The sequence below is a fragment of the Meriones unguiculatus genome, chromosome 9, assembly GCF_030254825.1.
Source record: "Meriones unguiculatus strain TT.TT164.6M chromosome 9, Bangor_MerUng_6.1, whole genome shotgun sequence".
NCBI lineage: Eukaryota > Metazoa > Chordata > Mammalia > Rodentia > Muridae > Meriones > Meriones unguiculatus.
This window is the reverse complement of record NC_083357.1, coordinates 59,848,619-59,875,626: the sequence shown is the minus strand read 5'-3', so window position 1 is coordinate 59,875,626 and position 27,008 is coordinate 59,848,619. Positions and strand designations below refer to the sequence as shown.

The 27,008-nt window shown below is 45.7% G+C and overlaps 2 protein-coding genes across 2 annotated transcripts in view; both read right to left on the bottom strand.

The window, feature by feature from the left end:
- Positions 1-15,002, bottom strand: part of Serpine3 (serpin family E member 3) — a 123,336-nt gene extending 108,334 nt beyond the window's left edge. Inside the window, exons 1-2 of the mRNA XM_060391296.1 lie at positions 14,911-15,002; positions 6,787-6,818 (exon numbers count right to left, since the gene is read on the bottom strand). The gene's annotated coding sequence lies outside the window, so the exon portion shown is untranslated. The remainder of the gene's footprint in view (positions 1-6,786; positions 6,819-14,910) is intronic.
- The window catches only part of Fam124a (family with sequence similarity 124 member A), a 54,139-nt gene extending 39,095 nt beyond the window's left edge, over positions 1-15,044 (bottom strand). The window contains exons 1-2 of the mRNA XM_060391291.1: positions 14,911-15,044; positions 6,787-6,818 (exon numbers count right to left, since the gene is read on the bottom strand). Of these exons, the coding sequence (XP_060247274.1) occupies positions 6,787-6,818; positions 14,911-14,972 (94 nt within the window). The 5' untranslated portion in view covers positions 14,973-15,044. The remainder of the gene's footprint in view (positions 1-6,786; positions 6,819-14,910) is intronic.
- Positions 15,045-27,008: the final 11,964 nt, after the last annotated feature.

The window sequence follows — 27,008 nt, the reverse complement described above, 5'->3', positions numbered from 1 at the left end:
AACTCCGTACTACGCCTAAGGCAAGAGAGGAGGGAAACATCCGAACCAATTGACCACGTTCGCTGCCTAGAGAGGTGCTTTGTCGTGACCCAGAGGACGGCACTTAGAGCTACAAATCTAGCACCGGCAGTAGGTAGGTAGTTTAGAGAAACCACTCTTTAGGAAGTGCGGTGTCTGGGTCAAACAGGAATGAAGATGACAGTCTGGAGAGCAGTTCAGGAGGCTAGCAGGGAACTGCTCTCGTGATTATAACGGCTTTCATAACTGAGGGGCAACGTTGTGTCTTCAGTTGGCTGGAATGATCAGAAACTGCTCACCACAGTCATCCCTAACAACCGAGTAAAGTTTGACACTACAATACAATTCTAGATACTCAGCTTTTCTCACAGTCCCCATTACAGAGGAAAACCAAGCTAGAACATCAATGAACATAATGATCCAATTAAGTGTCTCTCCATTTGGGAGTTGAAAGCTTTACAGGATCACAAGAGAGAGCAAAGAAACTCAGCATTTACCAAATCAAAAAGCCAAGGCTTCTACTGCAAGACAATTGTTTCGGGTGATTTTAAAACAGATGTCCAATCAACAGGAACAGCTGTGCCATGACACTTCTTTCTAATCATTGAAAGTCCTGTCTGGATATGAGGCATCATTCCTCATGTGTACATTTACTTATATTTTCATATTGAGTACAAGCACCTTTCAGTGCCCGTATAAAACATATTTCTACTCATTGTCATTACATCTCATGATCACTGATAAACCAGGAATTATAAAAATAGGAAGTTGGGCTAATAAAAATGTCTATATCCTGGGCTGGAGATTTAGCACAGTGAGAGTGCTTGCTTAGCAGGGCCCAGACTCAGCACAGTCATTAGACTCACTAAATGTCTATTCCTTTCAGTTGGATTTGAAGAGGAGAAACGATTGCTAGATTGCCTATGGTATCGGCACTACAATTCACAGGAGTGTCCAGGGGGGAGGGATGTCTCCCTGCAGGTTGGCTGGATCCCGCGAAGGCAGCGAGGGCTCTGAGTTCCTTCTTAGCCTCCATGTAGCAGGGATTGGAGTGCTTGGTGTTAAGAAATGAGTTAATTTGGTTCCTGAAGAGGATACTCCTAAAAGGTGTACAGGCTACTGATAAAGCCTGGGGCATATCTATCGGGCTTGCATTCCACAGGGAGAGGAGTCATATAGTTAAGGTCAAGGAAGAGCCTCCAGGCCAGCTTTAAAGACAGGCACCACCTTAAAGGGAAGGAATAGAAAAAAGTATTCCAAGCAATGAGGAACAGGAAACCAGGAGGCACTGCCATTCTAACACCTGACAAAACAGGCTTCAAACCAAAACTACTCAGAAGATACAAAAAGGGACACTTGGTTGTACCCAAGGGAAGGATTAACCAAGAAAACGCTACTATCCTAGGCATATACCCACCAGACTCTGGTGCACCTGATTTCATTAAAAAGCGTACTGTTGGACTCAAGGACACAGATTAACACCCAACCTCAATAGTAAGTGATTTCAATACCTCACTTTCTCTAGGAGGGCATCTGAAGAACAGCAACAACAAAAACGAAGTGAGAAACAACAGAATTAAATAACATCATATATCAAGTGGACCTAATATATCTACAGAAAATTGCACCCAAACACCAAAGAATACATTCTACCCAGCAGCTCATCAAAGCTTCTCTAAAACAGGTCACATTCTGGAACACAAAGCAAATCTCAACAAACTCAGAATATTGAGATAACTTCATATGTACTACCTGCCAATAATACAACAAACATAAAAATTGATAGCAATCAATCAATCAAATAAACAAACAAAAGCCTTTTTAATTAAGTACACAAACTCATGGAGATTAAATAGGTCATTACTGAATGATGAATGGGTCAAAAAAAATTCCTGGAAGTAGATGGAAATGAAAACACAATACAATAAACCCCCTGGGGCACATTAAAAACACCCCTATAAGGGAAATTTAGAGCTCTAAGCCCCAAAAGTGAAAAATCAGAAAGAGCACAAACAAATGACTTAATGACGCAATTCAAGAACTTGGAAAACCAAGAACAAATCAAGCCTAAATCCAGCAGATGTCAAGAAATAATAAAAACTGGAGCAGAAATGAATGAAAGAGAAATAGATAGTACAAAGAAGAGATAAATCTAGGACTGTTTCTTTGAGAAGATAAACAAGATTCACAGAATCCTAGCCCAACTAACCAAAAGAGAGGACCCAAATTAACAGAATCAGAAACGAACAGGGAAGCATTACAACAGACACCAAAGAAGTTCAGAGCTGTATAACGGGATGGTTTAAAAACCTGTACTCCACTAAGCTGGAAAACCTAAAGGAAATGGGTACATTTCTAGATTTATCCAAACCACCAAAGTTAAAGTAAGATGAGGTCAACAACTGAAGCAGACCCATAACAAATAAAGAGATAAAGACACCAAAGAAAGACACAGGCTTAGATGCATTCATAGCAGAAAGAAAAGCAAACAGGAGGAACTCTTTAAAACTCTTTCAACAAATCCAGTAATCTAATGTCAAAATCAGGTAAAGACACAGTTATGTTGTGCAGGCAATTCAACTGGCTTTCCCTTAGGGACCTTTAGGGTCTTGACAACTTCCTGTGTCCTATGACATCATCTGGGCCAGGTACTTAGTGACTGGCCTGGCTCTCTCTCTTGCTCCTCTCCTGCTCTCTCCTTTTCTCTGTCTGGATGCCCCACCCCATCTCTGTCTCTGTCTCTCTGTCTTTCTGTCTCTGTTTCTGTCTCTCTCTGTCACTCACTCTGTATCTCTCTCTCTTCTCTGCCCTCACGATTCACTCAGGCCCTAACTCTCTTCTGCTTCCCTTCCCTCCAGTAAATTCTTTCATATAATATCTGTGTGTGCATCATTTTTAAAATAATAAAAGACACAACAGAAGAGAAAACCATGGGCCAATAATACAGATGAAAAATCCTCAGTAAAATATTTGAAAACCAAATACAACTATGTATCAAAAATATCATCTACCATGATCAAGTTGGCTTTATCCCAAAGATGCACAGATGGTTCAACATACATAAATCCATCTGTACAATAGATAATATAAGTGGGCTTAAAGACAAAAACTGAATGACCATCTTGCTAAATATAAAAAAGGCCTTTGGCAAAATCTAACATGCCTTCTGCCTAGGATGGAGTAGGATTGGAGGGAACATTTCTCAACATAATAAAGGCAAACTGACAGCCAACATTACTTTAAGTGGAGAAAAAACTCGAAGTAATCACATTAAAATCAAGAATGAGACGGGGTTGTCTTCTTTTCAATATAGTGCTTGAAGCTGGAGCTGAAGCAATAAGACGAAAACCAGAAAACCAGTCAAACTACCCCTAGTTAAAGATGTTATGATATTATACTCAAAAGATGCCAAGGAGTCCATAAAAAATGTTTAGAAACAATCAACAATTCAGGCAAGTGGCAGAGTGTGAAATCAACTTACAAAAACTCAGAGCTTTTCTATACGTTATGAACGAACACACTGGGCTAGAGATCATGGACACACTCACCTTCACAGTATGGTCAAAGAAAATGAAATAACTGGGAATGAATTCAACCAAGGGAGGGAAAGAACTCTACAATGAAAACGTTATATATTCCTGAACGTTATATATATATATATATTCTTGAAGACAGAGATTAAGGAAAACATTAGAAAATGGAAAGAAAACCCATAATCGTGGGTTGGTAGAATTAATATTGTGACAATGACAATTCTACCAAAAGTAGTTTACAGATTCAATCCAATCCTAATCAAAATCCAGAATCCTAATCAATCTTTGCAGAAATAGAGAAAAAACAACCTAAAATTTATATGGAACAAAAAAGACCCCCAAAGCAATCCCAGGCAAAAAGAACAATGCTGGAGGAATTACTGTTTCAGATTTCAGACAGATTACAGAGCCATAATAACCAAACAGTGTGGTATTTCCATAAAAGCAGACATATAGACCAATGGAGCAAAATCGAAGACGCAAATATGAGTACACATAGCTACAGCTGTCTGATACCTGACAAACACACCAAAAACATATACTGTAGAAAAGGCAGCAGCATCTTCAACAAATGTTGCTTGGAAAACCGGATGTACACATGTAAAAGAAACAAATAGCTAAAACCTGCATCTATCACCTTGCACAAAAATTAACTTAGGTATATCAAAGGCCTTAACATGAAAAACACTGAAACTGCTAGACGAAAGTATAGTCTGTATCTTACATGGTAGAGACACAGGAAAAGACATTCTAAACAGGATTCCACTTGCCCAGGAATTAAGGCAACAATTGGTAAATGGGATTTCATAAAACTAAAAACTTCTGCATAGCCACGGGAAGAAAAAAAAAAATCAACCGAGTGAAGAAGAAGCCCGCAGAATGGGAGAGAATCTTTTCAGTCACACTATTGACAGAAGGTTAATATCCAGAATATATAAAGAACTCAAACCAAAAACTCAAAAAACCCAAATGATCCAGTTTAAAAATGGCTATTGGATATAAACAGGGCTCTCAAAAGATGAAGTAAAAGTGAACAAACATTTCAAAAGAGTATTCATTATCCTTAGCAATTAAAGAAATGCAAATCAAAACAACCAGGATTTCATCTCACCCCAGTCAGATGGCAAAGGTCAACAGAACAACAGCAGTAAATGCTGGTGAGGGTGTGGGGAAAAGGGACCCCTCGTCCACCGTTGATGGGATTGCAAACTGGTGCAGCCACTATGGAAATCAGTATGGAGGACTCTCAAAAGGCGAAAGATAAGTCTACCGTATGGCCATTATACCACTCTTTGGCATAAACACCGAGGACTCTGCATTCTACTCCCCAGATACTTGCTCAGCCATTTCATTGCTGCTTTTATTCACAATAGCTGTGAAATGGAAACAACTTAAACGTCCTCCGACCGATGAATGGACAATGAAAACATGGTACATACACACAATGAAATACTACTCAGACGTAAGAAAAAACGAGCTCATAAAATCTGCAAGTAAATAGAAGGATCTAGAAAATGCTATACTGAACGAGGTAACCCAGACCTAGCAAGACAAATGATACGTGTTCTCTCTTATCTGTGATTTCTAGCTCTAAATATTCAGATGAGAGTAGAAACTGCAGAAACCAGGAAAGTAAAAGGACCATGGTGTGTTGGGGGTGGAGGAAGGAGCTCAAGAAAGAAGAATAGCAGGATAGAGGTGATAGGAAGCGGGGAAAATGGGAAAACCAAAGGGGAGTCTATAACTTGGGGTGGAGTTTTCAATATAGGAGGAAAGGGAGGGAGGAGAGATAAATAACACTAAGGATGTGTTGGAAAAGGTATAGGCAATTATTATTGCACATTTACCTAAAATTATGTATAAAACATATATAAGTATATTGCACACATAAATATAAACACTCCTCCCCTGTCCCAACCCATCCCCCCTGTGTTTAAATGATGTTATACCACTTTGGGCTGGCTAAGAGCTATAGACTAACAAAAAGCCCTAATACTAGACAGAGGAACCCTCCCTTTAAGTTATTGGGCAGGGGCGCTCAAGATGTTCCCCAAACAACGTAGGCTACTGCTGTTGCTCTTGGTCACCTCCCGTAGGCTGAAGGTAAGTCCTTATGGCTGAGGACACCACACATTTTGGACATAGGACCCAGAGGATTTGCAATAAAATTGACATGGACACTTCCTCCCTGAGAACTAGCTTTTAGAGCACCAAAAGGTGCTATGAGAGCTGCTGAGGGGCGCTAGGATAGTAGTTCTACCCGGTTGTGACACCTACGAACCCCAGCAGCGACCAACACGATAAGACAGCCCTCACGTTGCAGTAGTGGCCCTTAAAATTAGCATTGACCAACGGCTGTCTAATGGGATGCAAGGCCCGCTGAACGGGAAGGAAATCATATCTGGTACTGTAAACCTAGCCAACCCATAAGTAGCTAGTGAGGTCACAGATCTTAGAGGAGAACCTGCAACTGTAACTTTCCTAGATCCACATAATTTCTAACTATACTCTAAATACGTCGCTCCATACACACAGGTTAAGTGTAGATCTTACCCTAACCGAAGAAGGTTCTTTTTGCAGCAGGAGACCATTACAGAGAGTGCTGCTGGTCAACATGCAGAGAACAGTGTCCTGTGGGGTATCTGGCCCCAAGTGATACATCTGCATCACAATTCCTGCTTATAAGGTCCAGGGAACATCATGGAATAAGGGGCTGAGAGACTGTAAGAGCCAGGAGACCAGGCAGTTTGCTGTAAGACTATAATACCTTCTAGCTATGACGGGGAAGCCACACGCATAAAATCTCAACAACACGGCTGCCCCTCAAGACCTGAGCAGTTCGAGCAGCAGCTGACATCACAACATGGATGGGGGAAATCTCACAGGGCTCCCACCCCTGACTGAGAAGCTACGTTCAGGTAACAGCTGCTCAGAGATGAAGAACTAGTCTTCTCCAGGGATGAGCCTCCTGATTGGTTTACCCAGTCTTAATGGTCAGCCCTGAAAATGTATACGTCCAGCAACACTGCATGGACTGAGCAGTCTGTCTTTATATTTGTTGTTTATAGGTGTATGTAACGGCAATGGTTCAAGAAGAGGAGGTTGTGAATTTGGAAGGGGGTTGGGGGGTACACGGGAGGGGTAGGAAGGAGGAGAGCAAGCGGAAAATGATGTAACTACATTTTAATTAACAAACTTAAAAGACAACCCTGAAGGACATTCAAAGAATACTTACTGCTGGTGGAGGACAGATGGCTGTAGTCGGACCTGAAACATAAGATGTAAATAGAATTAGACATCATTTTCCTTTGTCCAAACAAACCACTTGCATGAAAAGCTTCGTTAGTGGTGGCAATTTGGTAGTTAGTAGTGGCGTTGGCCCTTCTAAAGCTTTCATGGGTGAAAAACAGGGTTGAGGCCTCTTTTGTGCAAATCGGTGCTATGTTTGAACTTTGAAACTAAAACTGGGGCCTTCCCATGGGCTCACCCTGTGGGATTCCTGGGCCCTCTAAATTTGCTGTTAAGTTCTCAAATGTCTGACTGTCTGTCTATCTATCTATCTATCTATCTATCTATCTATCTATCTATCTATCTATCTATCTATTTCTGGTGAGAAAGCCTCCAACAGAACCACAACTCCCCCAAAAGGTTGCACTCCCATTAAAGAGCCCTTTTTCATTGTTTACCCAGCACCACTGGGTGTGGCTTCTTTGCTGATGTGCAGAGAGAGGATAGAACCTGGCTGGGGAGTAGGGGCGTGTCCACATTACAGCAGGGACTTTCAGCGCAGGGTACATCAGTCGACTCTGTTCCTAAGCCTGGTGGGTAGGAGAGGCACAGGGCGTGGGCTGTGCTGGGGGGCGGGAGAGCTGAGGAGAAGTGATCCATGTGGGCCCTATGCTCAGAACGTGGTGGCTGGCAGCCAGTCACTATGAGAAGGAAATCCTGCCAAGGACCTGCCCTGCCTGATATGCTAAGTTCCTACTCCATGGAAGGCGTTGTTGACAATTTTCCCTTTGGCAAGGGATTTTGTGTAGAAGCTGTTGCTGCTCTTGCACCCTGAAGTCATTCTCCAGTAGAAATTTAATCCCTAGGGACGCAGGGATTCACAGTGCCTATGTGCCTGTACTTAGGGGATGCAGTTATGCAAATAAACCGCAACACTGTTTACACTGGGTTTATCCTTATAGATATATCCTCCTCTTATCATCTTAGTCTCCAGCTGCCTTTCTTGAATTATCCAGTTTTCACTCCCTTTACCACATTTTAAAATTGCATATAAAACTATTTCTAAAATTACCTTCTATGCGTTAAAATTACTACAGTGCTCAGACCGGATGACGCCCTGATTTATGCGAAAAAATAAAACGGAAGGGAAAGGACCCTGGTTTTCGTTCTCAAACGAAATGTTTTAAGAGTCTAAGCCACTGATGATGTTTCAAACTGGAAAGAATAAAAAACTGCTACGGGGATTTACATATCTCTTTATAAACTGAACTCACCAGCGCCAAATTCTATTTTATTAATTGTCATATTACTTGTGGTCATAAAACATCTGATGAAAGCAACTGGAGGAAGGGAGGAAGGGAGGAAGGGTTCTGTCTGAGGTGGGAAGGAAAGAGAGGCACCCGGTCAAACTGTGTACAAACAGGAGGTGGACCTCAGCTCACTTCCTCCTCCTCAGACCGTGGGATGGTGCCGCCCACATTCAACAAGGGTCTTCTCAAAATTTACCCCTCTGGTAGCATCTTCACCGACACACCCCGGGCTCTGTCTCCTAGGCAGTTCTAAATCAGCTGATCTAGTCACGTTCCAACTGGGAAGTGAAAGTGACACTACGTGTAAGGAGACCAGAAAGTGAGGAATGACAAAGGTTTGGAGCCCCTGGGCAGAGTGGATGGGTAATGAGCAAGCTAGAAAGTAGGATGGGTTGGACTAGGGCCTAGTGCCACACTGTCTGAAGGGAATGAAAGCCTCGGGGATTGGTGACATCCTGAAAGCCAGGATTTCTGCACCCGGCACTGGCACCTTAAACTCTTCCTGGTGCCAGACGGAGCAGAAGCAACACATTAGGAAGACACTGACAAATAAAACTATATAAAGTACAGTGAATGCCCAGCAAGCATTCGCTGCAGTAGATTTGATAGCAAAGCTCTTCCACCATGCCACAGTCATCTTTCCGGATTGCAAATATGACACGGGGAGTGTAATATTACCATGCCTACTCTAGCAAAATGTGGCAGTCTTCTCAGCTAGGGTTTGCCAAAGATGACATTCACGCAAGGCAGGAGCTGTGAAGCTCTGCAGGCAGATGGATATGGCCGTAGAATGAATATTACATTGAAACCCCAGTTAAGAATCTTGAAGTACATCGGTAGTATTTTAGGATAAGTGCTAGCATGAAAGGACACCCCTCCACGAGGTTCCAGTAATCTCTCGAGGCTCACAGCAAATGTTGGGGTTAGGCTGGCCAACTAGCCAGTCTCTGACAGACTTAGAACTCCAGTTCCACCACCCAGCAGCCAATCTGCATAGCACCATTCCAGTATGTCTGACTTTCAGTGCCGTCCATGCTCGCTATTTAAAACACAGACCCCGTTCTTCATGAAGGGTGGTCTCTGCCCAGCCCTGCGGCCTTCATCCCATTAAAACCAATCAAACAGAGGAGGCATCTAAAGTTTCACCTTGCTCTCCAGCCTTGGGCTCTAATTTACGCAGTTGCCGTAATGATAGAGATAACGGCTCTGAGACGCCCTTTCCATTTTAAAGCTTTTGAACATGCAGCTCCTACAGCCACTGCTTTAGGTGAAGCAAGGCAAGGAATTCACTCAACCCCTTCTCATTAGAAATAGCTACTGAGATACTTAGGGGTAAAGCCTTCTATTTGTTTGCTTGTCCTTAGAAAAATTACCATGATTGGGAATGCAGACAGAGGGCCAAGGTGTTTCTACTTCTGTAGCTCACATTCTAAATGGGATTATTTAACAGTCTTGCTAGTGAAAGACAAATTGCAAGGCTTAAGAGGGGGCTTCTCGAAGAAATAGATTAAGATACTCTTAGAAAACAATCAGATATTTGACTATATTGCTTGAAGGACTCTGTGCTCCCCAAACTTATTTGCGGTGGGTAGGGACAGTTTGAGATTTCTGATTATTGGTCTCATATCCCAAAGCATTCTCCTGCTAGCTCTGCACATGACATGCAAGCCCTCCAGGATGAAGTATGAAAGGTGAACTTAGGAATTTTAACATGTAAATTCTTGATCCAATAATCTAGATGACATATAAGAACACAAGGCTTATTCTCTCACACATGATATAAATGAATATATATATATATTTCCAAATATCTCAAATATTTATTTCCAAATATTCTTTTTATTGAATATCTGTGCTAACAATAAACAGTTACTTGTGATCCAGGCTATGTGTTAATTTCTTGGTTACACTGGGATTATATGTGAAGGCATTTTGTAATTAAGATAGCACACTACTGCTGGAGGTCTACCGGGGAATTTGCACATATGTTCATTTTAGTAAAATAAGTATCTTTCTAATTTCTCTTTCCAGGAAAATTACGGCCTAACAACGATCTTGGCCTTTCTGTGAAACTGACCTCCCTGCTGCCGGAAGTGCACGGCTCACTGTGTCATGGACTCCTCTGCTTATTCTCAGTGCGCCAAACTGAATACCATGGTAACAGAGCTAACTAGCCTTGGACAAAAGCTACACACAGGACTGCAAGGTCATCTTGTCCTCTGTATAAGATCTCCTTTTTGGAAAGTGCTGGCCCATTAAAAATGTCATTCTACCTCTTCTCTCCCATCTCGCTGTTTCACTTCTCAGTCCTTGCCTCTTTTCTTGGGCTGAAGCGGAGTATTGGATGTAGTTCTCTGAAAGATGTGCCACTGCCGTGGGCCGGAAGATGGTCAGTGACTGCCGACAGAGAGGTAGAGGTCGGACCAAGCTACCGAAGGAAAACAACTCACTAGAGGTGGCAGGGAAGAGGAGACTCACTAATGAAATTGCCATTTCTGGCACTGGCTTTTGTTTGTATTTTCAAGGAACTTCCTGTCCCTCTGTTAAGAAATTCCGCGCCATAAGCTGCTTTGCCAGTGTCAGCGGGGGCTTGCTTAGTTTCTCCTCACAGCAGACAGAAGAACAGGCTCGCTTTCCAGCGGAGCTCCACTTGACATCGGTTGCACAGAACACTAGTGTGCCTTTCTTTAATCTTGGCCCGTGGTAGGTAGGTAGGTTGGAAAAGGTGGCATTTCCTCCGGAAGAAAACAAAGACCGATTATAGAGGGAATGGCTCCTTGGGGGGAGAGGTTACTAGACGGAAGGCATGTTGTAGACTTGGACGGCAGACCAGTGGGCGGCACCCACGGAGTTGCTGCACCCTGTTTGTACAATAACAATGACAACGCCGGGGCATGGCACGGATGCTCTCAGTGATGAGGACAAGCTTCCTTAAGATGTCGGAAAGCACCTGCTATCTACTGTGCTGGATATGAAGAATGTGTGGAGCCTGGTGTAGGGGCACATGCCTGTAATCCGAGCACTTGAGAGGCTGAGGCAGGGGCATTTTAAATTGGAGGCCACCTAAGTCACATAATAAGACTCTGAAACAGGATAGAGGAAGAATCTGTGCTCACGGCATCACCAGATGCTAGTCTATGAAATTCCCAAGTTTGCCAGTTGGAGGGTTCTCTGTCATAACAGTACGATGAGAAATCCTCCTGGGCCCAGGCTGACTGATGCCAGGCACACTCCAGGAGCTGGAAATGAGCACACTCGTTTAATCTTCACAATGACTCTTTCAGAGAGATATTTCTGTCTCCATCGTATAGAGGGGGAGACTGAAGGCACAGAGGTTAAGCAACTGGCTCCTGGTCTCACTCGTCCTAAGAGGAACCAGGGCTTGAATATAAGCAGGCTAATCCTAACTTCCAAAATGACCAGCCCAGCCTGCCAGCGGGACCCACGGAGTTTCTTAGAACCCTCTCTCCGAGTACACAGGACAATCGACCTAAGCAACAACCTAAAGTCCTTTGCTTTGTGCTCTGGCCTGAACATACATGTTGTAATAATACCCTTCTCCCAATCTGCACAAGCAGCCAGGGGCTCTGACTGAGCCTAAGCTGCAGGGAGAGAAGCAGCAGGTCAACTCTTGCCTCCCCGTAAGCTCCCATTCAACATTGCCCATCCAAAATCCACTTCAGATCTCCATTCTGTGCACTGTATTTACACAATAGAACGGAGGTCCCATCTTCTCTTCCCTCTGTCTCTCTCCTACCCAAAGCTGATCCATCCATATATGGTCTGAAGTCCTCCTTCTCAGGACGTAGATGTACGGTATGGTCAAATCCACCTCCTCCCCCTCCCCCCACATCTTTATTGTTCCCTTGCAGTAGAATTCTTTCTACGGACAGCAAATGTTCAGTCAGAGCTCTGACTAGGGAATTCACCTTATTTGCCCCTCTGGCTACTGCCTTTTCAACACCTCATTTTTCTGGATAATTTTCTAGATGGATATCTCAGCTCTCACGCTTTCCTCAGCGTCTGCTCCTTTCCTGAGCCAATCTCACGCGCTTCTCACCACTACACCACTGTCAAAGCCTCAGTGCAGCATCTCCATTAAAAAGATGGCACTTCGCCGTCCTCATCTTAACGACATTCTCCATCCCACACTGTTGACCTTGGTTTCTCCCAAACTCCACCCTCTCTTGGTGCTAGAACAGCCTGTTCCTCCTTCCGGGGCATTGCCATCAGTTCCCCTGCCTTTGCCTGACATTTCAATGCAACAGTTTCTCAGGGCTGAGTTGGCTAAGGGACTCAGTGAGCCAATGAAGGTTGCAGAGGCTTAGAGAGAGAGGCAGCATACAGTGGGTGCTAGGTGAGTGTTGGCTATGACCTTCAATGGAGTTCATCTCTCTCAGGGCTTCAGGGCAGTTTCAAAGATATCATATTAGACTTCCACACTGAACCCCAAAGATTACCCACTGTAATCCACAGATGCAGTCCATCTTCAGACTGCATCTGTGGACAAGGAAACACCCACCTTCTCCCCTAACCTGCTTTAGAATAGATCATGGGCTACTTTGAGAATCCAGTTACATTTTTTTTCTTCTCATATAACTTTACCAGGTATATTATTGTGTATATGCCTTGAAGCCATTTGTGAACCCCAAATTAAGGACAGACATCCTAGTGGATATGTCACTTGAGCTGGGTTTTGAGAGAGGGACTAGAGTTTTGCCGGATAGATAGGCATGTCGGGCAGAAAGGGCAGAACTGGCAGAAAGGGCAGTTTGGCAAAAATGTGGCATCAGAAAAACCTGCCAGGATGGCCAGGTCAGATAGCAAAGAAATACTGAGGGAGAAGTGGCCAGCATAGAGGAGCTAACAATCCAAGGCCATGTTCAATTTTTGGCCCTTGACAGACTGAAGAGCTTGCAAACACTGGGAAGGGAGAGGGACATTACTGAGGAAATCCTGGCATGGGGTTCAGGCCTGTAATCCCAGGACAGGGAAGGGAGGCAGGAAGATCAGGGTTAGGGTTATCATTGACTACTTAGTGATCTCAAGTTCAACCTGGACTACAGGAGATCCTGTTTCAAACAACAGCAAAAGAAGTAGCAAACATTTAATGAGTGAGCTCTGTGTGCTTCGTGTTTGACTTGGACAGACGAGAAAGGGGAAATACCAGGAAAATGGGCCAACATTAACAGCACGTTGGATAGCCTAACTCAAATTCAAAGTGTGCAGGCTAATGGTCACAAATTGAAACTTCAGTATAAAATAACATCTTTTTACATGTTCATTTACATTTGCTAGTGATGCAATAAGGATCCTTTAAACAATTCTGTCCTGTTACAGCAGCACTCTTAAGCGACAAGCAGAAAATAGAAGCTTGGGTGTCTCCATATTAACCAGCCCTTCCTAGGAGTCCTGGTAGCTCTAGTACTAGCCTTGCAGGGGCGGGGGTGGAGGGGAGCTAGGGGCTGGGGGAGCTGGTGGGTTAAAGATACCCCTCAGAGACAGTGCTTTCTTCCTATTTCTCCGAGGCAAGGCCCTTCAGCAAACGTTTGCTTAGGTGAGCCCTGAAAGTTGTAAATTAGCGGGACGGTGGCCGCTTCATACCAGCTACAAGAGAGCTGGCAAATTTTGCTTTGTTTCTTCTGTTCACGGTTCAGCTTAGCTCATAGGGGTGGGGAGGGGAGCCAAAGTTGGTCAACCAAAGTTGATAAATATCAGCGATGTGAGTTAGTGAGAGAATTCTTGTCTCTTGTGGCTGAGGTGGGAACCCCAGCGCCACAAAAACCAGGAGAGAAGCAAAGTTGACAAGTATCCCACCAATGAAACTGAAGCGAAGGCAAGGGTGAGCAGGGGATGGGGTCTTCGTATCAAGCTGCTCCTCTGCCATGGATACCACTGTCTGATAACAGGGAAAGCCCACTGTAGGGAACAGGGTAGGGGTGGCGGAGGAGGCTTCAAGGTTGGGTAGGATTGGGTGGCAGGAAGAACTTGGGGGACGCTCTCTTGGGTGAGAAACCGAGGTCCATTCTGGAACAGGCCCCTCTCCCTGTTCTCAGTAGTTTGCCAAATCCTAAAATTAGCTTGAAACCTCTCCACCTTCCAGGAATTCTGAGGTCTCCTGCAGTCTGAGCAGCCCCTGACCTCCAGCAGGATTCTCTAGATAGCGCTTGCATCCTGGATGTGGTGCTGACTGCGCACAGGAAAATCCTCTAGATAGGGGTGGTTGGAAACCATTACCGGACATTTGTTTCTGAAAACGCATTTATCTTTTGTCCGAGTCAGGAAAACTGCTGCTGGGAGAGGGCTAATTAGCCTTTAAAGGTCTGAGCTAATTACCCGACTCTTCTGAAGCACACAAGCCCCGGTCACAGCCTGGTACCAGTACCCCAGGCTGGGGGGTGGAGAGGCCGCTCAGCAGCACAGTGTAAGTGAGACAGGCAGTCCTCTCTCTCAGCCGGCTTCAGGCTCCCGAGAGTCTTTTTCCTGTGCCGGGCGTCCCACCCTCTCCACCTGTTTTCCTTCTCGCCGGGGCCAGAGCTCCCTGGCGGCTCCGGAGCTGGCAGAGTTGTGGGCTGGTTGGGAACAAGTGCAGGCGCATCTCTGGCTCACAGGGGTTGGCGCCGTGGGCCATAAGACCACGAGGAATGACGCCGCCGAACCCCGGGTCCCACCACCCTCTAGCTCCGGGCGGGGCTCCTCCCGCCTCTCCCCATCCTGCCCCAGGCAGACGCGAACCACAGGACCCCAACCCCGGGACTGCCTGTGCGGCTCGGGCTCCGGAGCGCAAGTCCTGAGCGCCCGCCCCGCCCGGCCCGGCTCACCCTCCGGTCTCGGCGCCCGAGTCCACGCAGTCCTCCTCCTCACCGGCCTCCTTCGGGTTCATGGCGCGCGTGCCCGCCGCGCTCCCCTCGCCCCGGCCCCGGGGGCCTCCGAGCACCTCGGACCCCGGCCCGCCCGGCGACGACCCGGCCCCGCGAGCCAGGCGCTCGCCGCGCCCTCTCGCGGCCGCGCCCTCCCCGCCCTCCGCTCCGCTGGGCGCGGGCGCGCCCGGGTGCCGCCGGCCGAGGACAGGAGCGTGTGCACGGGGTGCGCGCGCGTGTGCGCGGGCGTGAACGGGGGAGGTGCGTGGGATGGCCTAGCTCCGCAGGCGTGGGGGACGGTGGGCGTGCGGCGTTTCCCTTGCACCCGCCTGGGTAAATGCCCGGAGGTTGTGCGTCCGGTAGTGACTGGTGCTGGCGGTGTGTGACTGTACGCACAGCAGAGCTGCCCTCCCCTGGGCCCAGGGTAAAGAATCCGGAGTCCCCGGGCTTGCCCCGAGCCAGCACCGGGGAAAACACCTACCAGCACATCCGGGGCGGGGTGCAGTGTCTCCATTTGGGGACCAGTTAAAACACCTGGGTGTTTTCTCCCGGGTTCCTCAGGACTGTAGACGCTGAATTCATTATCACCTGGCGGAGTGGCTTCTCACTGTCCCAACTTGCCAGCCAATGTATTCTTTTGTTATCTGTCTCGAAATAACACGGAGAGCTCTGGATGTGCCTGCGTTCAGGGGAGCTGACAGCAAGAGGATGTGGTAAAACCTAGCCATCCCTTAGGGTGGGTTAAATGATTGGGGTAGCAAGAGGTCATCTTCACTCTAGTAGGCTGAGGTGAGGCAACTTGGTTGTGGTGGTTGTGATGGTGGTGGGGTGTGTGTGTGGTGGGATAAGAACAACTTAGACTTAATTCTGGCGGTGTTGTCATTAAAAGCCATTGAAGGCACTTACTTGTAAGTCCTGTTCTCTTTTGTAGGGTGGGGCTGAAGACTCAATCAGTGGCTTGGCGCGTGCTCTTCCACCCAGCTATCACCCAGCCACCTTCTCTTTTCAGACAAGTTATTTAACCTCCTTGAGTCTTAATTTCTTCACCTGTCGGACTACTGCTGTCATCCCTGCACTTCTGTTGTGAGTTACACGAGGTCCTGTCTGTAAAACAGGTTGCATGACTCCTGCCTCATGCCACGAAGCCCAGCTAGCTGCACGCCCTCTCTCGACCTGCACAGCAACATCACTCCCGTGTGACAAGCGATGAAGAGAAATGCCGTTTCTTTCCTTTCTTCCACACTCCTTTCCTGCTCTTTCTTCTCACTTTACATAATTGCCATTGCTTTCTGATTCTTGTCTTAAACATGTTATACAAAAGAGAAAGGTAGTCAACAAAAGCAGAGGAGAAATGCAGTCTCGATCAGGAAAAAAATATTCATAGGTAAGTGTACCCACGCCAAAACTGAACAGTTTTTCCTAAAGCTAAAATTCTTTTCCCCCAAACAAGCAAAAATGGATATGTTATACTCAATTTGGTGCTCCTTAGCTTAAACAAAGGAGCAGTCCTTTCAGGGACACATACCCGATTTACTGTGTTGTGCCTTTAAATCTAAAAATGTCCCCCAAAGTCTCATGTGTTAAGAGTTTGGTGAGCAGCTGGTGGGCTCTTTGAGAAGTGATTGGATCATTAAGGCGGTAAACTCATCAATGGGCTAATCTCTGGATGAATCCACAGTTAAGTGGACTATTAGACAGGGTGAGGGGTATATTTGGAGGAAGTAGGTCACTGGAGATTTAGCCTGTTTCCACTGCCCTGCACACCTCTGCGTTTCCCGCCCTCTGTGACATGAGCCCAAAACGCATGGGGCTGAGCAGCCACAGATTGAAACGTCTGAACTTGTGAGTCAAATGACTTTTTTTTTTCCACCAATAAAGAATGAAACACAGGTTCAAATGGCTCCAGACATGTTGATCCCACTTTAAGGAATGACAATAAAGTGGTTCCTGGTTTAATTTGGTCAAGGGAGAGCCCAAACTCACATTCTCCGCTTCTCTCGTGTCTTCTGTCTGCTCCTGGTTTGTGGGTGCCAGCCTGTTTGTGATCTGGCTGTTGTGTGTCTGGGCCTGATGCTTGTGATTTGTGTCTGTCCCTAACGAAGGGCTTTGCTCAGAGAGCATGCCACTGGAAAAGGGATGGGGGGATTCTCTACAGAAATCTTTAACAACATTTAACCAGGAAAGAAGTCATCTTACTGACCCAGATCCACAAACATCACACTACAAACACGTTATCAGGCCATATCCACAGGTTATTCCCAATATTTGTGTGGGACGTCTGTCATATAAGGTTGTTTTCAGACTGGGTTAGTCAGGTTTCTCTTAAGGAACAGAACTGATAGAATGAATATGTGTATTTAAAGGGAGGATTCATTAAGGTGGTGTAAGGGCAGCAGCTGTCTCCTAACCGAAAGGCTGAGGATCTAGATGGTATTAAGTCCATGAGACTATGTCCCAGCAGTCCCAATCTGTTGCTAGAGTCCCAGATGATCCCTGGAGAGCTACTGGTCTTCAGTCTACACTGGAATTCGCAAGAAGCAGGTTCTAATACCAGGGAAGGAATGCCTCTGCAACAGAGTAGATGAACTTGCTGATAAGAATAAGGGCAAGCAGGCAAAAAGCAAAAGCTTCCTTCTTCCATGTTCTTTTATGTGGCCCACAGTTAGGGTGGGTCTTTCCATTTCTGTTGCCAACCAAGGCAATTCCTTACAGTCATGTCTTGCTGCTTAGGTTTTAGTTGATGTAGAGGTTAGCCATCATATAGCCTGTTGGCTGCTTTCAGCAAATGGTTACCACAACACACACACATATTACTCTTGGTCAAGAGAGGAAGAATGCATAACCTAAAATTAAAACTATGCATTGGCTTAAGCTGTAAAAGCTGATTAAATGGGAAATCCAAGGCAAGTGAGGTTGTTCTCTTAAAGGCAAGTTAATTTAAGAAGGCTAAGCACATAATAGGACAGCAGATTGAGTACATAGTCTTAAATTATCTCAGGGGGGTGATTTACTTTTTAATTAATTTAATTTTTAATATATTTTATTTATTACAATTTATTCACTCTGTATCCCAGCTGTAGCTCCTCCCTCATCCCCTCCCAATCCTGCCCTCCCTCCCTCTTCTCCCCCTATGCCCTTCCCTCAGTCCACTGAGAGCAGAACTCCTCCTCCCCTTCCATCTGAAACTAGCCTATCATGTCTCATCAGGATTGTCTTTCATAGTCTTCTTCTGTGGCCTGGTAAGGCTGCCCCCGGCCCCCAATCAGGGGAAGGTGATCAAAGAGTCAGCCATGAGTTCATGTCAGAGACAGCCTCAGGGGTTATTTTTAACTTTGCTGTGAGGTCTGCCAAAAGTTCGGTCTCTTTGGATTCAAGGGATAGTTTTAAAATGTGTCACTATATCAAAGTAACTTCATTTTATTTTCACATCTATTTATTTATTATTTTTCTGGGTGTACACAAGCACACAGAACATATGTGGAGGTTAGAGGACAATTTTCAGAAGTTGTTTTTCTTCTTTTACCATGTTTGGGCTTTGGGCTTTGGGCTTTCAGTTTGACAACAAACTCAAGTTGTCAGGTTTGGTGGCAAGAACCTTCACCCTCTGATCCATCTCACTGGCCCTTCTCCTTTTAAGTTGTTTCCCTTTGATATTTGTCACAGCAACATGAGATCAACACAGAGCACTGATACCCAGACGTGGGGTTGTTGCTGCCTGCGGGGTCAGGAGCATTTCAGACTGGCTTACAGGGAGAACTTGGGAACATTTAGAGAAGCAGGCTAGAGAAAGGATGCTGTTAGAAGGGCTTGCTGAGTGGTCCCTGTTGGAGCTCAGAGGGCCACATTGCTAATAGCAGTGCAAACACTGACGTCAGACTGTGCTCATGAGGGTTCCAGTGGGAAGTCTCTCCTGGGACCCATAGTGGAGGTCAACTGGTGTTACGATCTGATAAGAACTATCTACGTTTTGTTTGTTCCCTGAGGCTGTGGGAGGCAGAATTAAAGGCAACAGACTAACGTGGCAAAATCAGAATTTTAAGGCATAGCAGCGTTCAGACTATGCTATAGAGATTTCTGGCTGCTTTTAATTGGTTTTATTTTGAGAATTAGAAGAAAAAAAAAACATTAAAAAACTTGCAGTTTGGGGAGGAAAAATAATTCCCTTAAAGCTGGACCGAGGAAGGTGTGGTTGGGGAGCCTGGTGCCATCAGGAAGGAAGCAGTTACTCCTCAGACATTAGCAAAGATGCCTTAGGGACTTGGCCTCACATGTGGCAAGCTCAAAGGTATAAAGGCAAAAACTCATCTGAAAGGAGATTCTAGGGTGCCCCGCTTGCACACAGACTCTTAAGGAACAGTTCCTCCTAGGCTGATAGCTGACCTTAGCATTGTCTGCAGAGTGCTGATTTTGCAGGCATGAAGCAGAAAGCAAGAATGACAGCAACATGGCACCTTCTGTGTCCATTTCAAAACAAAGCTGGGGAGGGCTAGGCATTGGTGACAGGGTTGGGGTTCTCATGCAGAACTTCTGAGAAGGCAATCTGTAGAGAGTGAAACCAAAGCTGTTATCTGTGCCACAGAATAGAAGTGAAGCCAGGAGCACAGAACTGCCGTAGAAAGCCACAGCGGCAAACAGAGCCAGCCAAGAACCAGCTGTGGGATGCAGCCAGCAAGGTTACGGAGGGGCAGGGCTATTTAAACCACTGGAACTCAAGTTATACCATGTACCTTGAATTGCTAGACATGGATTTAAGAGAGCTAATGTTTATCCTGCTGGGGTTTTGGGGGCTGCTCTGTCCCATTCCTCCTCCTTATTTTTCTAGTTCCCCTTTTTGTAGTAGGCATGTTTGTGACACTTTATGTTAGAAGTACAGAGCTTCTTTTGAATTCCAAGACTCGGCCTCTGGTCTCAGAGGAGACTTTGGATTTGGGTGTAATCCAGGAACCATTGAGATTTGGGGGCTCTTGGGGATGGACTCAATGCCTTCTGCACCATGAGACAGACATGAGCCTTGGAGGCTGAGGACAGAATGTTCCAGTTTAGATACAAAGTGTCCCTTAAAGATTCACGTTGAAGGCTCAGCCTAGAGAGCATCGGACCATGAGGGTCATTACTTCATCAACACGTTAATCCCTTGAGGAATTCATAGTGTAAAGGGCTCCTGGGAGGTGGGAGCCACTTGCAGATCCATGGTGAGTGGTAGCTTGCCCTCAGACCCTCCTGGCCACCATAAAGTGAGCTGTCTTCTCCATACCACACTAGCCTCAGCACAACCTGGAAGGGATAGAGCCAGCTAACCCCAGACGGAAAGACCCCAAATGGTGACTTCTATTATTGTTTATCTTGGATACATTTTTCAAAGTCACAGAAAGACGACTAACACACACAGAATCCTAAAGAAAGTTCTCACACACCCAGCAAAGAGCATTGTAAAGGACTTTCCATGTGGTAATTTAGTAATGAATTGATCACCAAACCAGAGGGTGAACTTGCTTATACATGCAAATGCAAGAACCCACCAATGGACTAGATCTCTGTCGTCCTGGGGATTACAATCCAGAGAGTGTGGCTAAACATGCAAATTGAGTGTGTGTGTGTTTATGAGAGAGAGAAAAAAAGAGAACACACTCTTACTGTCTCAAAATGAAGCAAAGGGATCATGTATTGAAAAGAAAGATCAAAATAAAAATTAGAGTGCCAGGGAAAGCCCTCAAGGCCCTTGCTCTGCCCCAGAGCCTTGGCATTCTTGTCCCTTCTCCCAGCTTCCCTGCCAGAACCCCTGCTCATGTCAAGAGTCAAGCCACTTCCCCTGTGACTAAGCCTCTGTGACAGTCTTCCGTTTTGCTGTTCTAAGCCACCAACAGTTGGTGGATGACAGGGTCACTGTCCTTTCTTCCCCACCTCTGTCCTGACTCCATGAGAGAAGGGCCACACTGCCCTTGCTGTGTCTCCAATACCTTAAACCATCCCCATATGAAAGTTAGAGTGGTGTGTTGTGCGAGCAGGTGGAAACAGCGGAGAAAAGCCAAGGTTTTTAGCTGGGAAGAGCACGGAGTCGCCCACCAAGCAGTTCAGTTAGGGAGGACTGGCTGCGGCTGCACAAAATGGCAAACAGTGAGATACTGACATTCACGAATTCACCAGTAGATGGCTACCACTTGGAAAGCAGAAAAACAAATGAAATGACCACGAATCCAGGTTAAAAGAAATGGTGAAAGTGGCAAAGCAGGGTGGTATGGCAAGCATTCCACCATCTTGTCAACCTTGCAGCCACAAGGACTAAGCTTTTCTACATTTTAAGCCTGTCTCTCATTTAACCCCAATGAAACTCCATGTGGTATGTACGGAGCCAGTTATGATGTCCACTGAGGCTACCTGGAGGGACAGCAGTGGGGGAGTGGCAATGTCTGTGGCAGCAAGGAACTGACAAGCAAGAAGACCTGGAACATGATACGGCACTTAAATGATTTCAGCCTTTCTCTGTGTCCAGTATGAGCAGGCAGGACCCACGCTCTGGACCACTTCCCATAATGATGTGCTGGACTCAGGTTCCCTTGCAGAGGATCAAAGCGTTCCCGTTGGCTTGCAACTCAGCGATGCAATTCTGGAGCAGAGTCACAGTCTCCAGGCATTTTTGGGCTGCTTCAGTCCCCAGGGCTTTGAAGTTTCATTGATGGTGATTTGGGGTAAGAACTGTAGGTGAGTAATTGTCACAAGAGTTGTGTGTTGATCGGCACAGGGAATTTAGCATCATGGGGCTCCCACATTCCATTTCCAAGCTTATTACCCTAATCGTGACATGCAAAGCTGTCTCCCTTCACCCCCAGGAAGAAATCAGGAGAACGTTACTGGTCAGCTTTGGCTGCATTCCCTGCTGTCCTAAAGATGCTCTATTCCAAGCCTGAGGACAGTGTGGAGGGATGCTGAGGTCCAGCTGGGAGTATAGCAAGGCAGCACACATGACTCTGCCTCTGGTCCTGAGCCACTGTTTAAATGTTGGACACTGTGCTAGGGATCTTTTGAATAGCATCTCACCAGTTCCTATAGACACTTGAGGTGTCCACTGCCCTTAAAGTGGGGCTGTTGAGCTGAAAAATCAAAAGAAGCTCCAGGTCCTTCAAAACTACAAAAACTTAAAAACACAAGATGCCACTCAGTTTCCCATTGCCTTTTCTCATAATGGTTCGAATCACTCACGTCATTGTCACTGCTCCTGTTCCACTCTGGCTCTGCTGATAATGTCACACGGGTAAGAAAACAATGCCATTCACACCTTACGTAGTGGACAGAAGGAGGATGGAAGTCCTAACAACAGAACTGCAAATCCAGAGACTGCCAGCAAGCTTTCTTAACACTCGGGAGGCAGAGGCAGGAAGATTGTGTCAAGTTTGAGGCCTGTTAGGCAATGTCTCCAAAAAAAAAAAAAAAAAAAAAGATGAGCCAGTGAGACAATTCAGTAGGGAAAAGCACTTGCCACACAGGCTGACAGCCCAGGTCTTACTATCCCTGGAACTCATACCTGTGGCAGAAGGTATTTGTCCTCAATCTCTACATGTGTGCTATGACATGTCATACACACAACATACACACACACACACACACACACACACTTTGCAATAAATTAAATAAAAAGAAAGAGGAAAGAGAGAAAGGAGAGAGAGAGAGAGAGAGAGAGAGAGAGAGAGAGAGAGAGGAGAGAGATCCAAGACTCAAGACATGGAGTTTCCTGAATTTGGGCTTCAAGGGAGGTGGTCACTTTCATTGCCTGTCCCTTTATCGCCTGCATAAAAGCTAATCTGATTTAATGCAGATGTTTAAGTAAATCATGTTTTTAGATTATCCAGCATCAAATAGAAATGTATAATTATATTAGTTTAGGCAGTTTGGGTCATTAATTTTAATTAATTGATTAAAAAAAGCATGTATTAGAATTTCAGGTTAAAGAGAGATGTGAGGAAATGTCATTTTCTTCCAAATTTCCAAAAGTTTGTCTAATGTGACAAGTAAATGTGAAAGTAAATATTTTGATCATGACAAGAGAAATTATAGACTATTGACAAATATCCTTAGACAAAGAACCACTAGCCCTCCATGGAAGCATAAGGGGACCAGATGGCAGAGGCAGGATGAAAGGAGGGTAACTGTGAGCTGTAAAACAATCCCATCAAGACACAAATGACTGCTCTGACAGGGATAGCAGAGATGGTGGCCCCACCTCAGAGTCTTCCAGGGACTTTCCGCCTGCAGCTTGCAGAGCCCCACCTGTCCACTGTGCTCCCCGTGCCTGGCAGCCTGAGGATTACAGTGACCCAGGAACATGAAAGACTAGTGGGCACATGCCATAGAATGTAAGAATGCAAGGAAACTCCATTCAGAAAGCTGGTCTCTGGCCCCTGCCAGGATAGAGAGGTCCTCTGGGAACTGTGGGGGAGTCATCTTTTCACTGTGGTACCAAGAACCTAACCCTGGAAGGTGCTGGCCTGGTCTTGGTGATGTAGTCAATTATGGCTCGGCTGCCAGTGACTCGCTCTGCTAAGGCCACTATAGTCAAACAGCACAGCCTGTGGGGGTCACACAGGCTCTAAGTCTCAGGGTCTCTAAGTTCAGGAGGTCAAACATTCAAGGACAAGGTGTGGGCAAGGTTGGTTTCTGCTGAGAACACTGCCTTTGTCTGGAAGATGTCTGTCTTCTGCTTTCATCTCCTCTCTCTCTCTCTCTCTCTCTCTCTCTCTCTCACACACACACACACACACACACACCTGTCTCTTTGTGTGCTTAAATTTTATATTCCAGACTCCACTCAGGTTGTTTTGCAACGTTCTAATACAATCAATCCCTTCTTAAGACCATATCTACAAATACATTTGCCTTCTGAGGCACTGAGATCTTTGGGTACAAAATTCAGCCCAGAACACTGTCTTTGAAACTGCTTCTCAGAGAAGACAAGAGCTCACAATAGGTAGGACTGCCCAAGTTCAAATCTTCCCTCTATCATCTACTCGGTTTGCTCCTTGGGGCAATTGACTTAACCCATTTGGCCCTGTTTCCTTGTTCATATCATCTGACTACTGAGATCTTTGTAACAGCTGCTCAGTTGCTACGAATAGAGAGCAGAGATCATGCCTGGCACATGGGAATGACTTGGCTTTGTCATTGTGCTCTGCCGTTGACTTCCAAGTCTCATTCTTTCTTCGTGACCTTTGTTGGGTTCTGTGTCCCAGAGTTTCTCTCCACACGATGCCCGTGTTCCTGCACAACATACTGATGTATATAATATTCTGCTGGATCCGATACAGATAAGACAAAAGAGGCTGCTCTCGAATCCTGTCAGTGGTAGTAGGTCAAGGAAAGGCACTCCCTTCCCAGGCACTAATGTACTGTGTCCTTGCTTTGGCTCAGAGTTATCTCCAAAAGCTGGCTTGGTTACCAGCTGACAGAGCCTATTTGAAGAACATGGCTGTTTAGGGGCATGTCCTTGAGGAATATATCTTATCCCTAGCTACTCTCTACTTTGGTTTGCTTTCTAGATGTGTGAGGTGAGTATTTATGTTCTGCCATAATGTTCTTTTGTCTCAGCTTACCAATAAACTGGTCACTGTCACTCTGTGCTACATGAAACCCAGTTCAGAAACTTGTCAGAGATATGGTGAGAGCCAGAAATGTCTGAAGAAGGTGGGGAGGGTGGGGGAAAGACAGGAGGACGTGACAGGAGAAATTTCTACCAAATAAATAATGTCAGTTGGGTTTCAGTGAGTGACTGAGGTGAGCAAAGATACAAGGACAGCAAGGGAAGACTGTCTTCTTGGACCACCCCCCTACAGTTCCTTACTGCTGCTGGTTCTTCTGTACTGCACTCATTCTGGTTCCTTCACCATGCCTTGGGAAGATCTTGGCCCTTGGTTCAAGATCATGCTGCCCAGCTTAACTCTTCTCTTCACCTTGTTTTAACTGTGTAACCTAAACTACAAGATACAGAAGAATGACGGTCACCATAGTCCTGCCTCTATTCATTTCTCTCTTTCTACTTGCTCCTAATGATGGTTAGTGCTAGAATTTTTCTTCCCTTGGCTTTCTGTTCTGTGTCTCATCACTCATTCACCACTGTCCCCCAGTCTTGGTGGTCCACCTCACAACGGACCAGGAACATGGAGCTAAGGGGCTGGGAACTTAACCTTCTTGAACCATGAGATGAAATAGATCCTTACCCCATTTAACTGTTTTTGCCAAGGTATTTTAGTCACCACAATGCAAAAGTGACCGATGTATTTAATCTTATAAAGGCAGGAATTTATGCTTCTCTGCGTGAAGCCACTCCGAAAGGATCTGGGACATAGTGCCTATGAGAGCCACTCTCTCACATGTTGATAGATTAGGAATGAGGCTCTCTTTCAGGAGCAGAGGGTACATGAAGCTAGGAGGGCTGGAAAGGTCTTAAAGCAATGCTGTGCTAATCCTTCTTGAGCTCTGTCAGGGTAAGGGGTTTTCATTGCCTTGTAATTCCCTTTACTATGACTTTTATCACATAACCTACTGATTTACTCAACATTTGCTGGCTTTTATCCAGTGCTGCTTCTGTCCCAGAGCCCTGTTCTGAGATCTGGGTTTACAAGTATTGTGAACGAAAAACCCACAGTGGCCTCTCTGTGGAGCTGTTGAAAGCCTCAGGTTCAGACAACTGCTCCAATGGGCCTACCAATGGCTAGTTTCCTAACTAGAGTAGAAGGGCTATGGGGAGAACAACGGGGTGTTTCTTTGGGACTCCCTGGTGCTGACAACGATGGTGTTTGCTTTAGCAGCTGTGTGGCTGCTGTTGTAGATGACCAAACACGTGATCTTTTCCGGAATGTCCAGTGATGCCCTTCAAAGCAAACTCTGTCCACCTAAGGTGCTAGTGCCTTCCCTCTCAGAGAGCTTACTGCATTGCCTGCCCTTCTACATGTCTTTAGTATTCCACGATTCTCCTGAAAATGTTATCAGCAACTCTGAACAAAGTGAATTTTCTGTAAGTAACACATACACACACACACACACACACACACACACACACACACACTTAGAGGGAAGGCACACATAGACAGAGCGGGAAAGAGAGAGAGAGAGAGAGAGAGAGAGAGAGAGAGAGAGAGAGAAACAGATGCAGAGAGAGATACATTTAGCCTAGGCTGACCTTGAACTTAGTGTACAGCAGAAGATGACCTTGAACTCCTGACCCCCCTCCTTCCACCACTTAAGTGTTGAGATTTCAGCCAACATATCGGTTAAGTGAACATTATAATCCTCACTTCCTCTCTACTGAAGGAGGTTACAGTTTTCTTAGAGCCTGTTGACACTCCTTTTCTTATAGAGTGGTCTCTTCCTGGTTTCCAGGGTAACAAGTTCCTGTCTTTCTCCCACCCCTTAGGTAGTATCTTCCTTGTCTTCCATGATGCCACATCTACAGCTGTGTCCTCACTATGTTCTTAGGTCTGCTTTTATCTTGGCTGCCACCCTTGGGCCTTCATTCCAGGCATGTTCATGTGACTCCCAGCCACAGTATCTCCTTTATCCTGCTAACCTGACTAAATTCTTGACCTCTTTCCTTCCACAATCACCCACACTTATGACTAAAGTTATCCAAACCTGAATCCTCCATGGTCATGTCTTTCTCCCCACTCCCCAACTATTATCCTGTGTAGTAAATACTTACTTTGGCAAGTAGCACGCCCACCCATCCTCACACAAAAGCCAGAACTCTAGCCAGTTAGCTTACTCACTCTTTTCTTTTAGCCATAAATCAGTTTACTGCCAAATCTAGGAATCCATGGTTGCTAGATGGGCCCTGAAATGTCTCTAATCTCAAATCCCTCTGCCTTCATTAGCACGGATCTCCTCCCCTCCAGGAAAGTTCTCTGCATTCATCTTCCAAAGACTTCTTACTTCCATTTACACCTCTACCACACTGCCAGCTACCATACCATAGCCAGAGGGAATAGACCTGTCTGGCCATGGCATCTCCTCCACACTACACAGAAGTACAATGGCTTCCCATTGTTTTGGTCTCAACCTCCATCAGCGTGTCA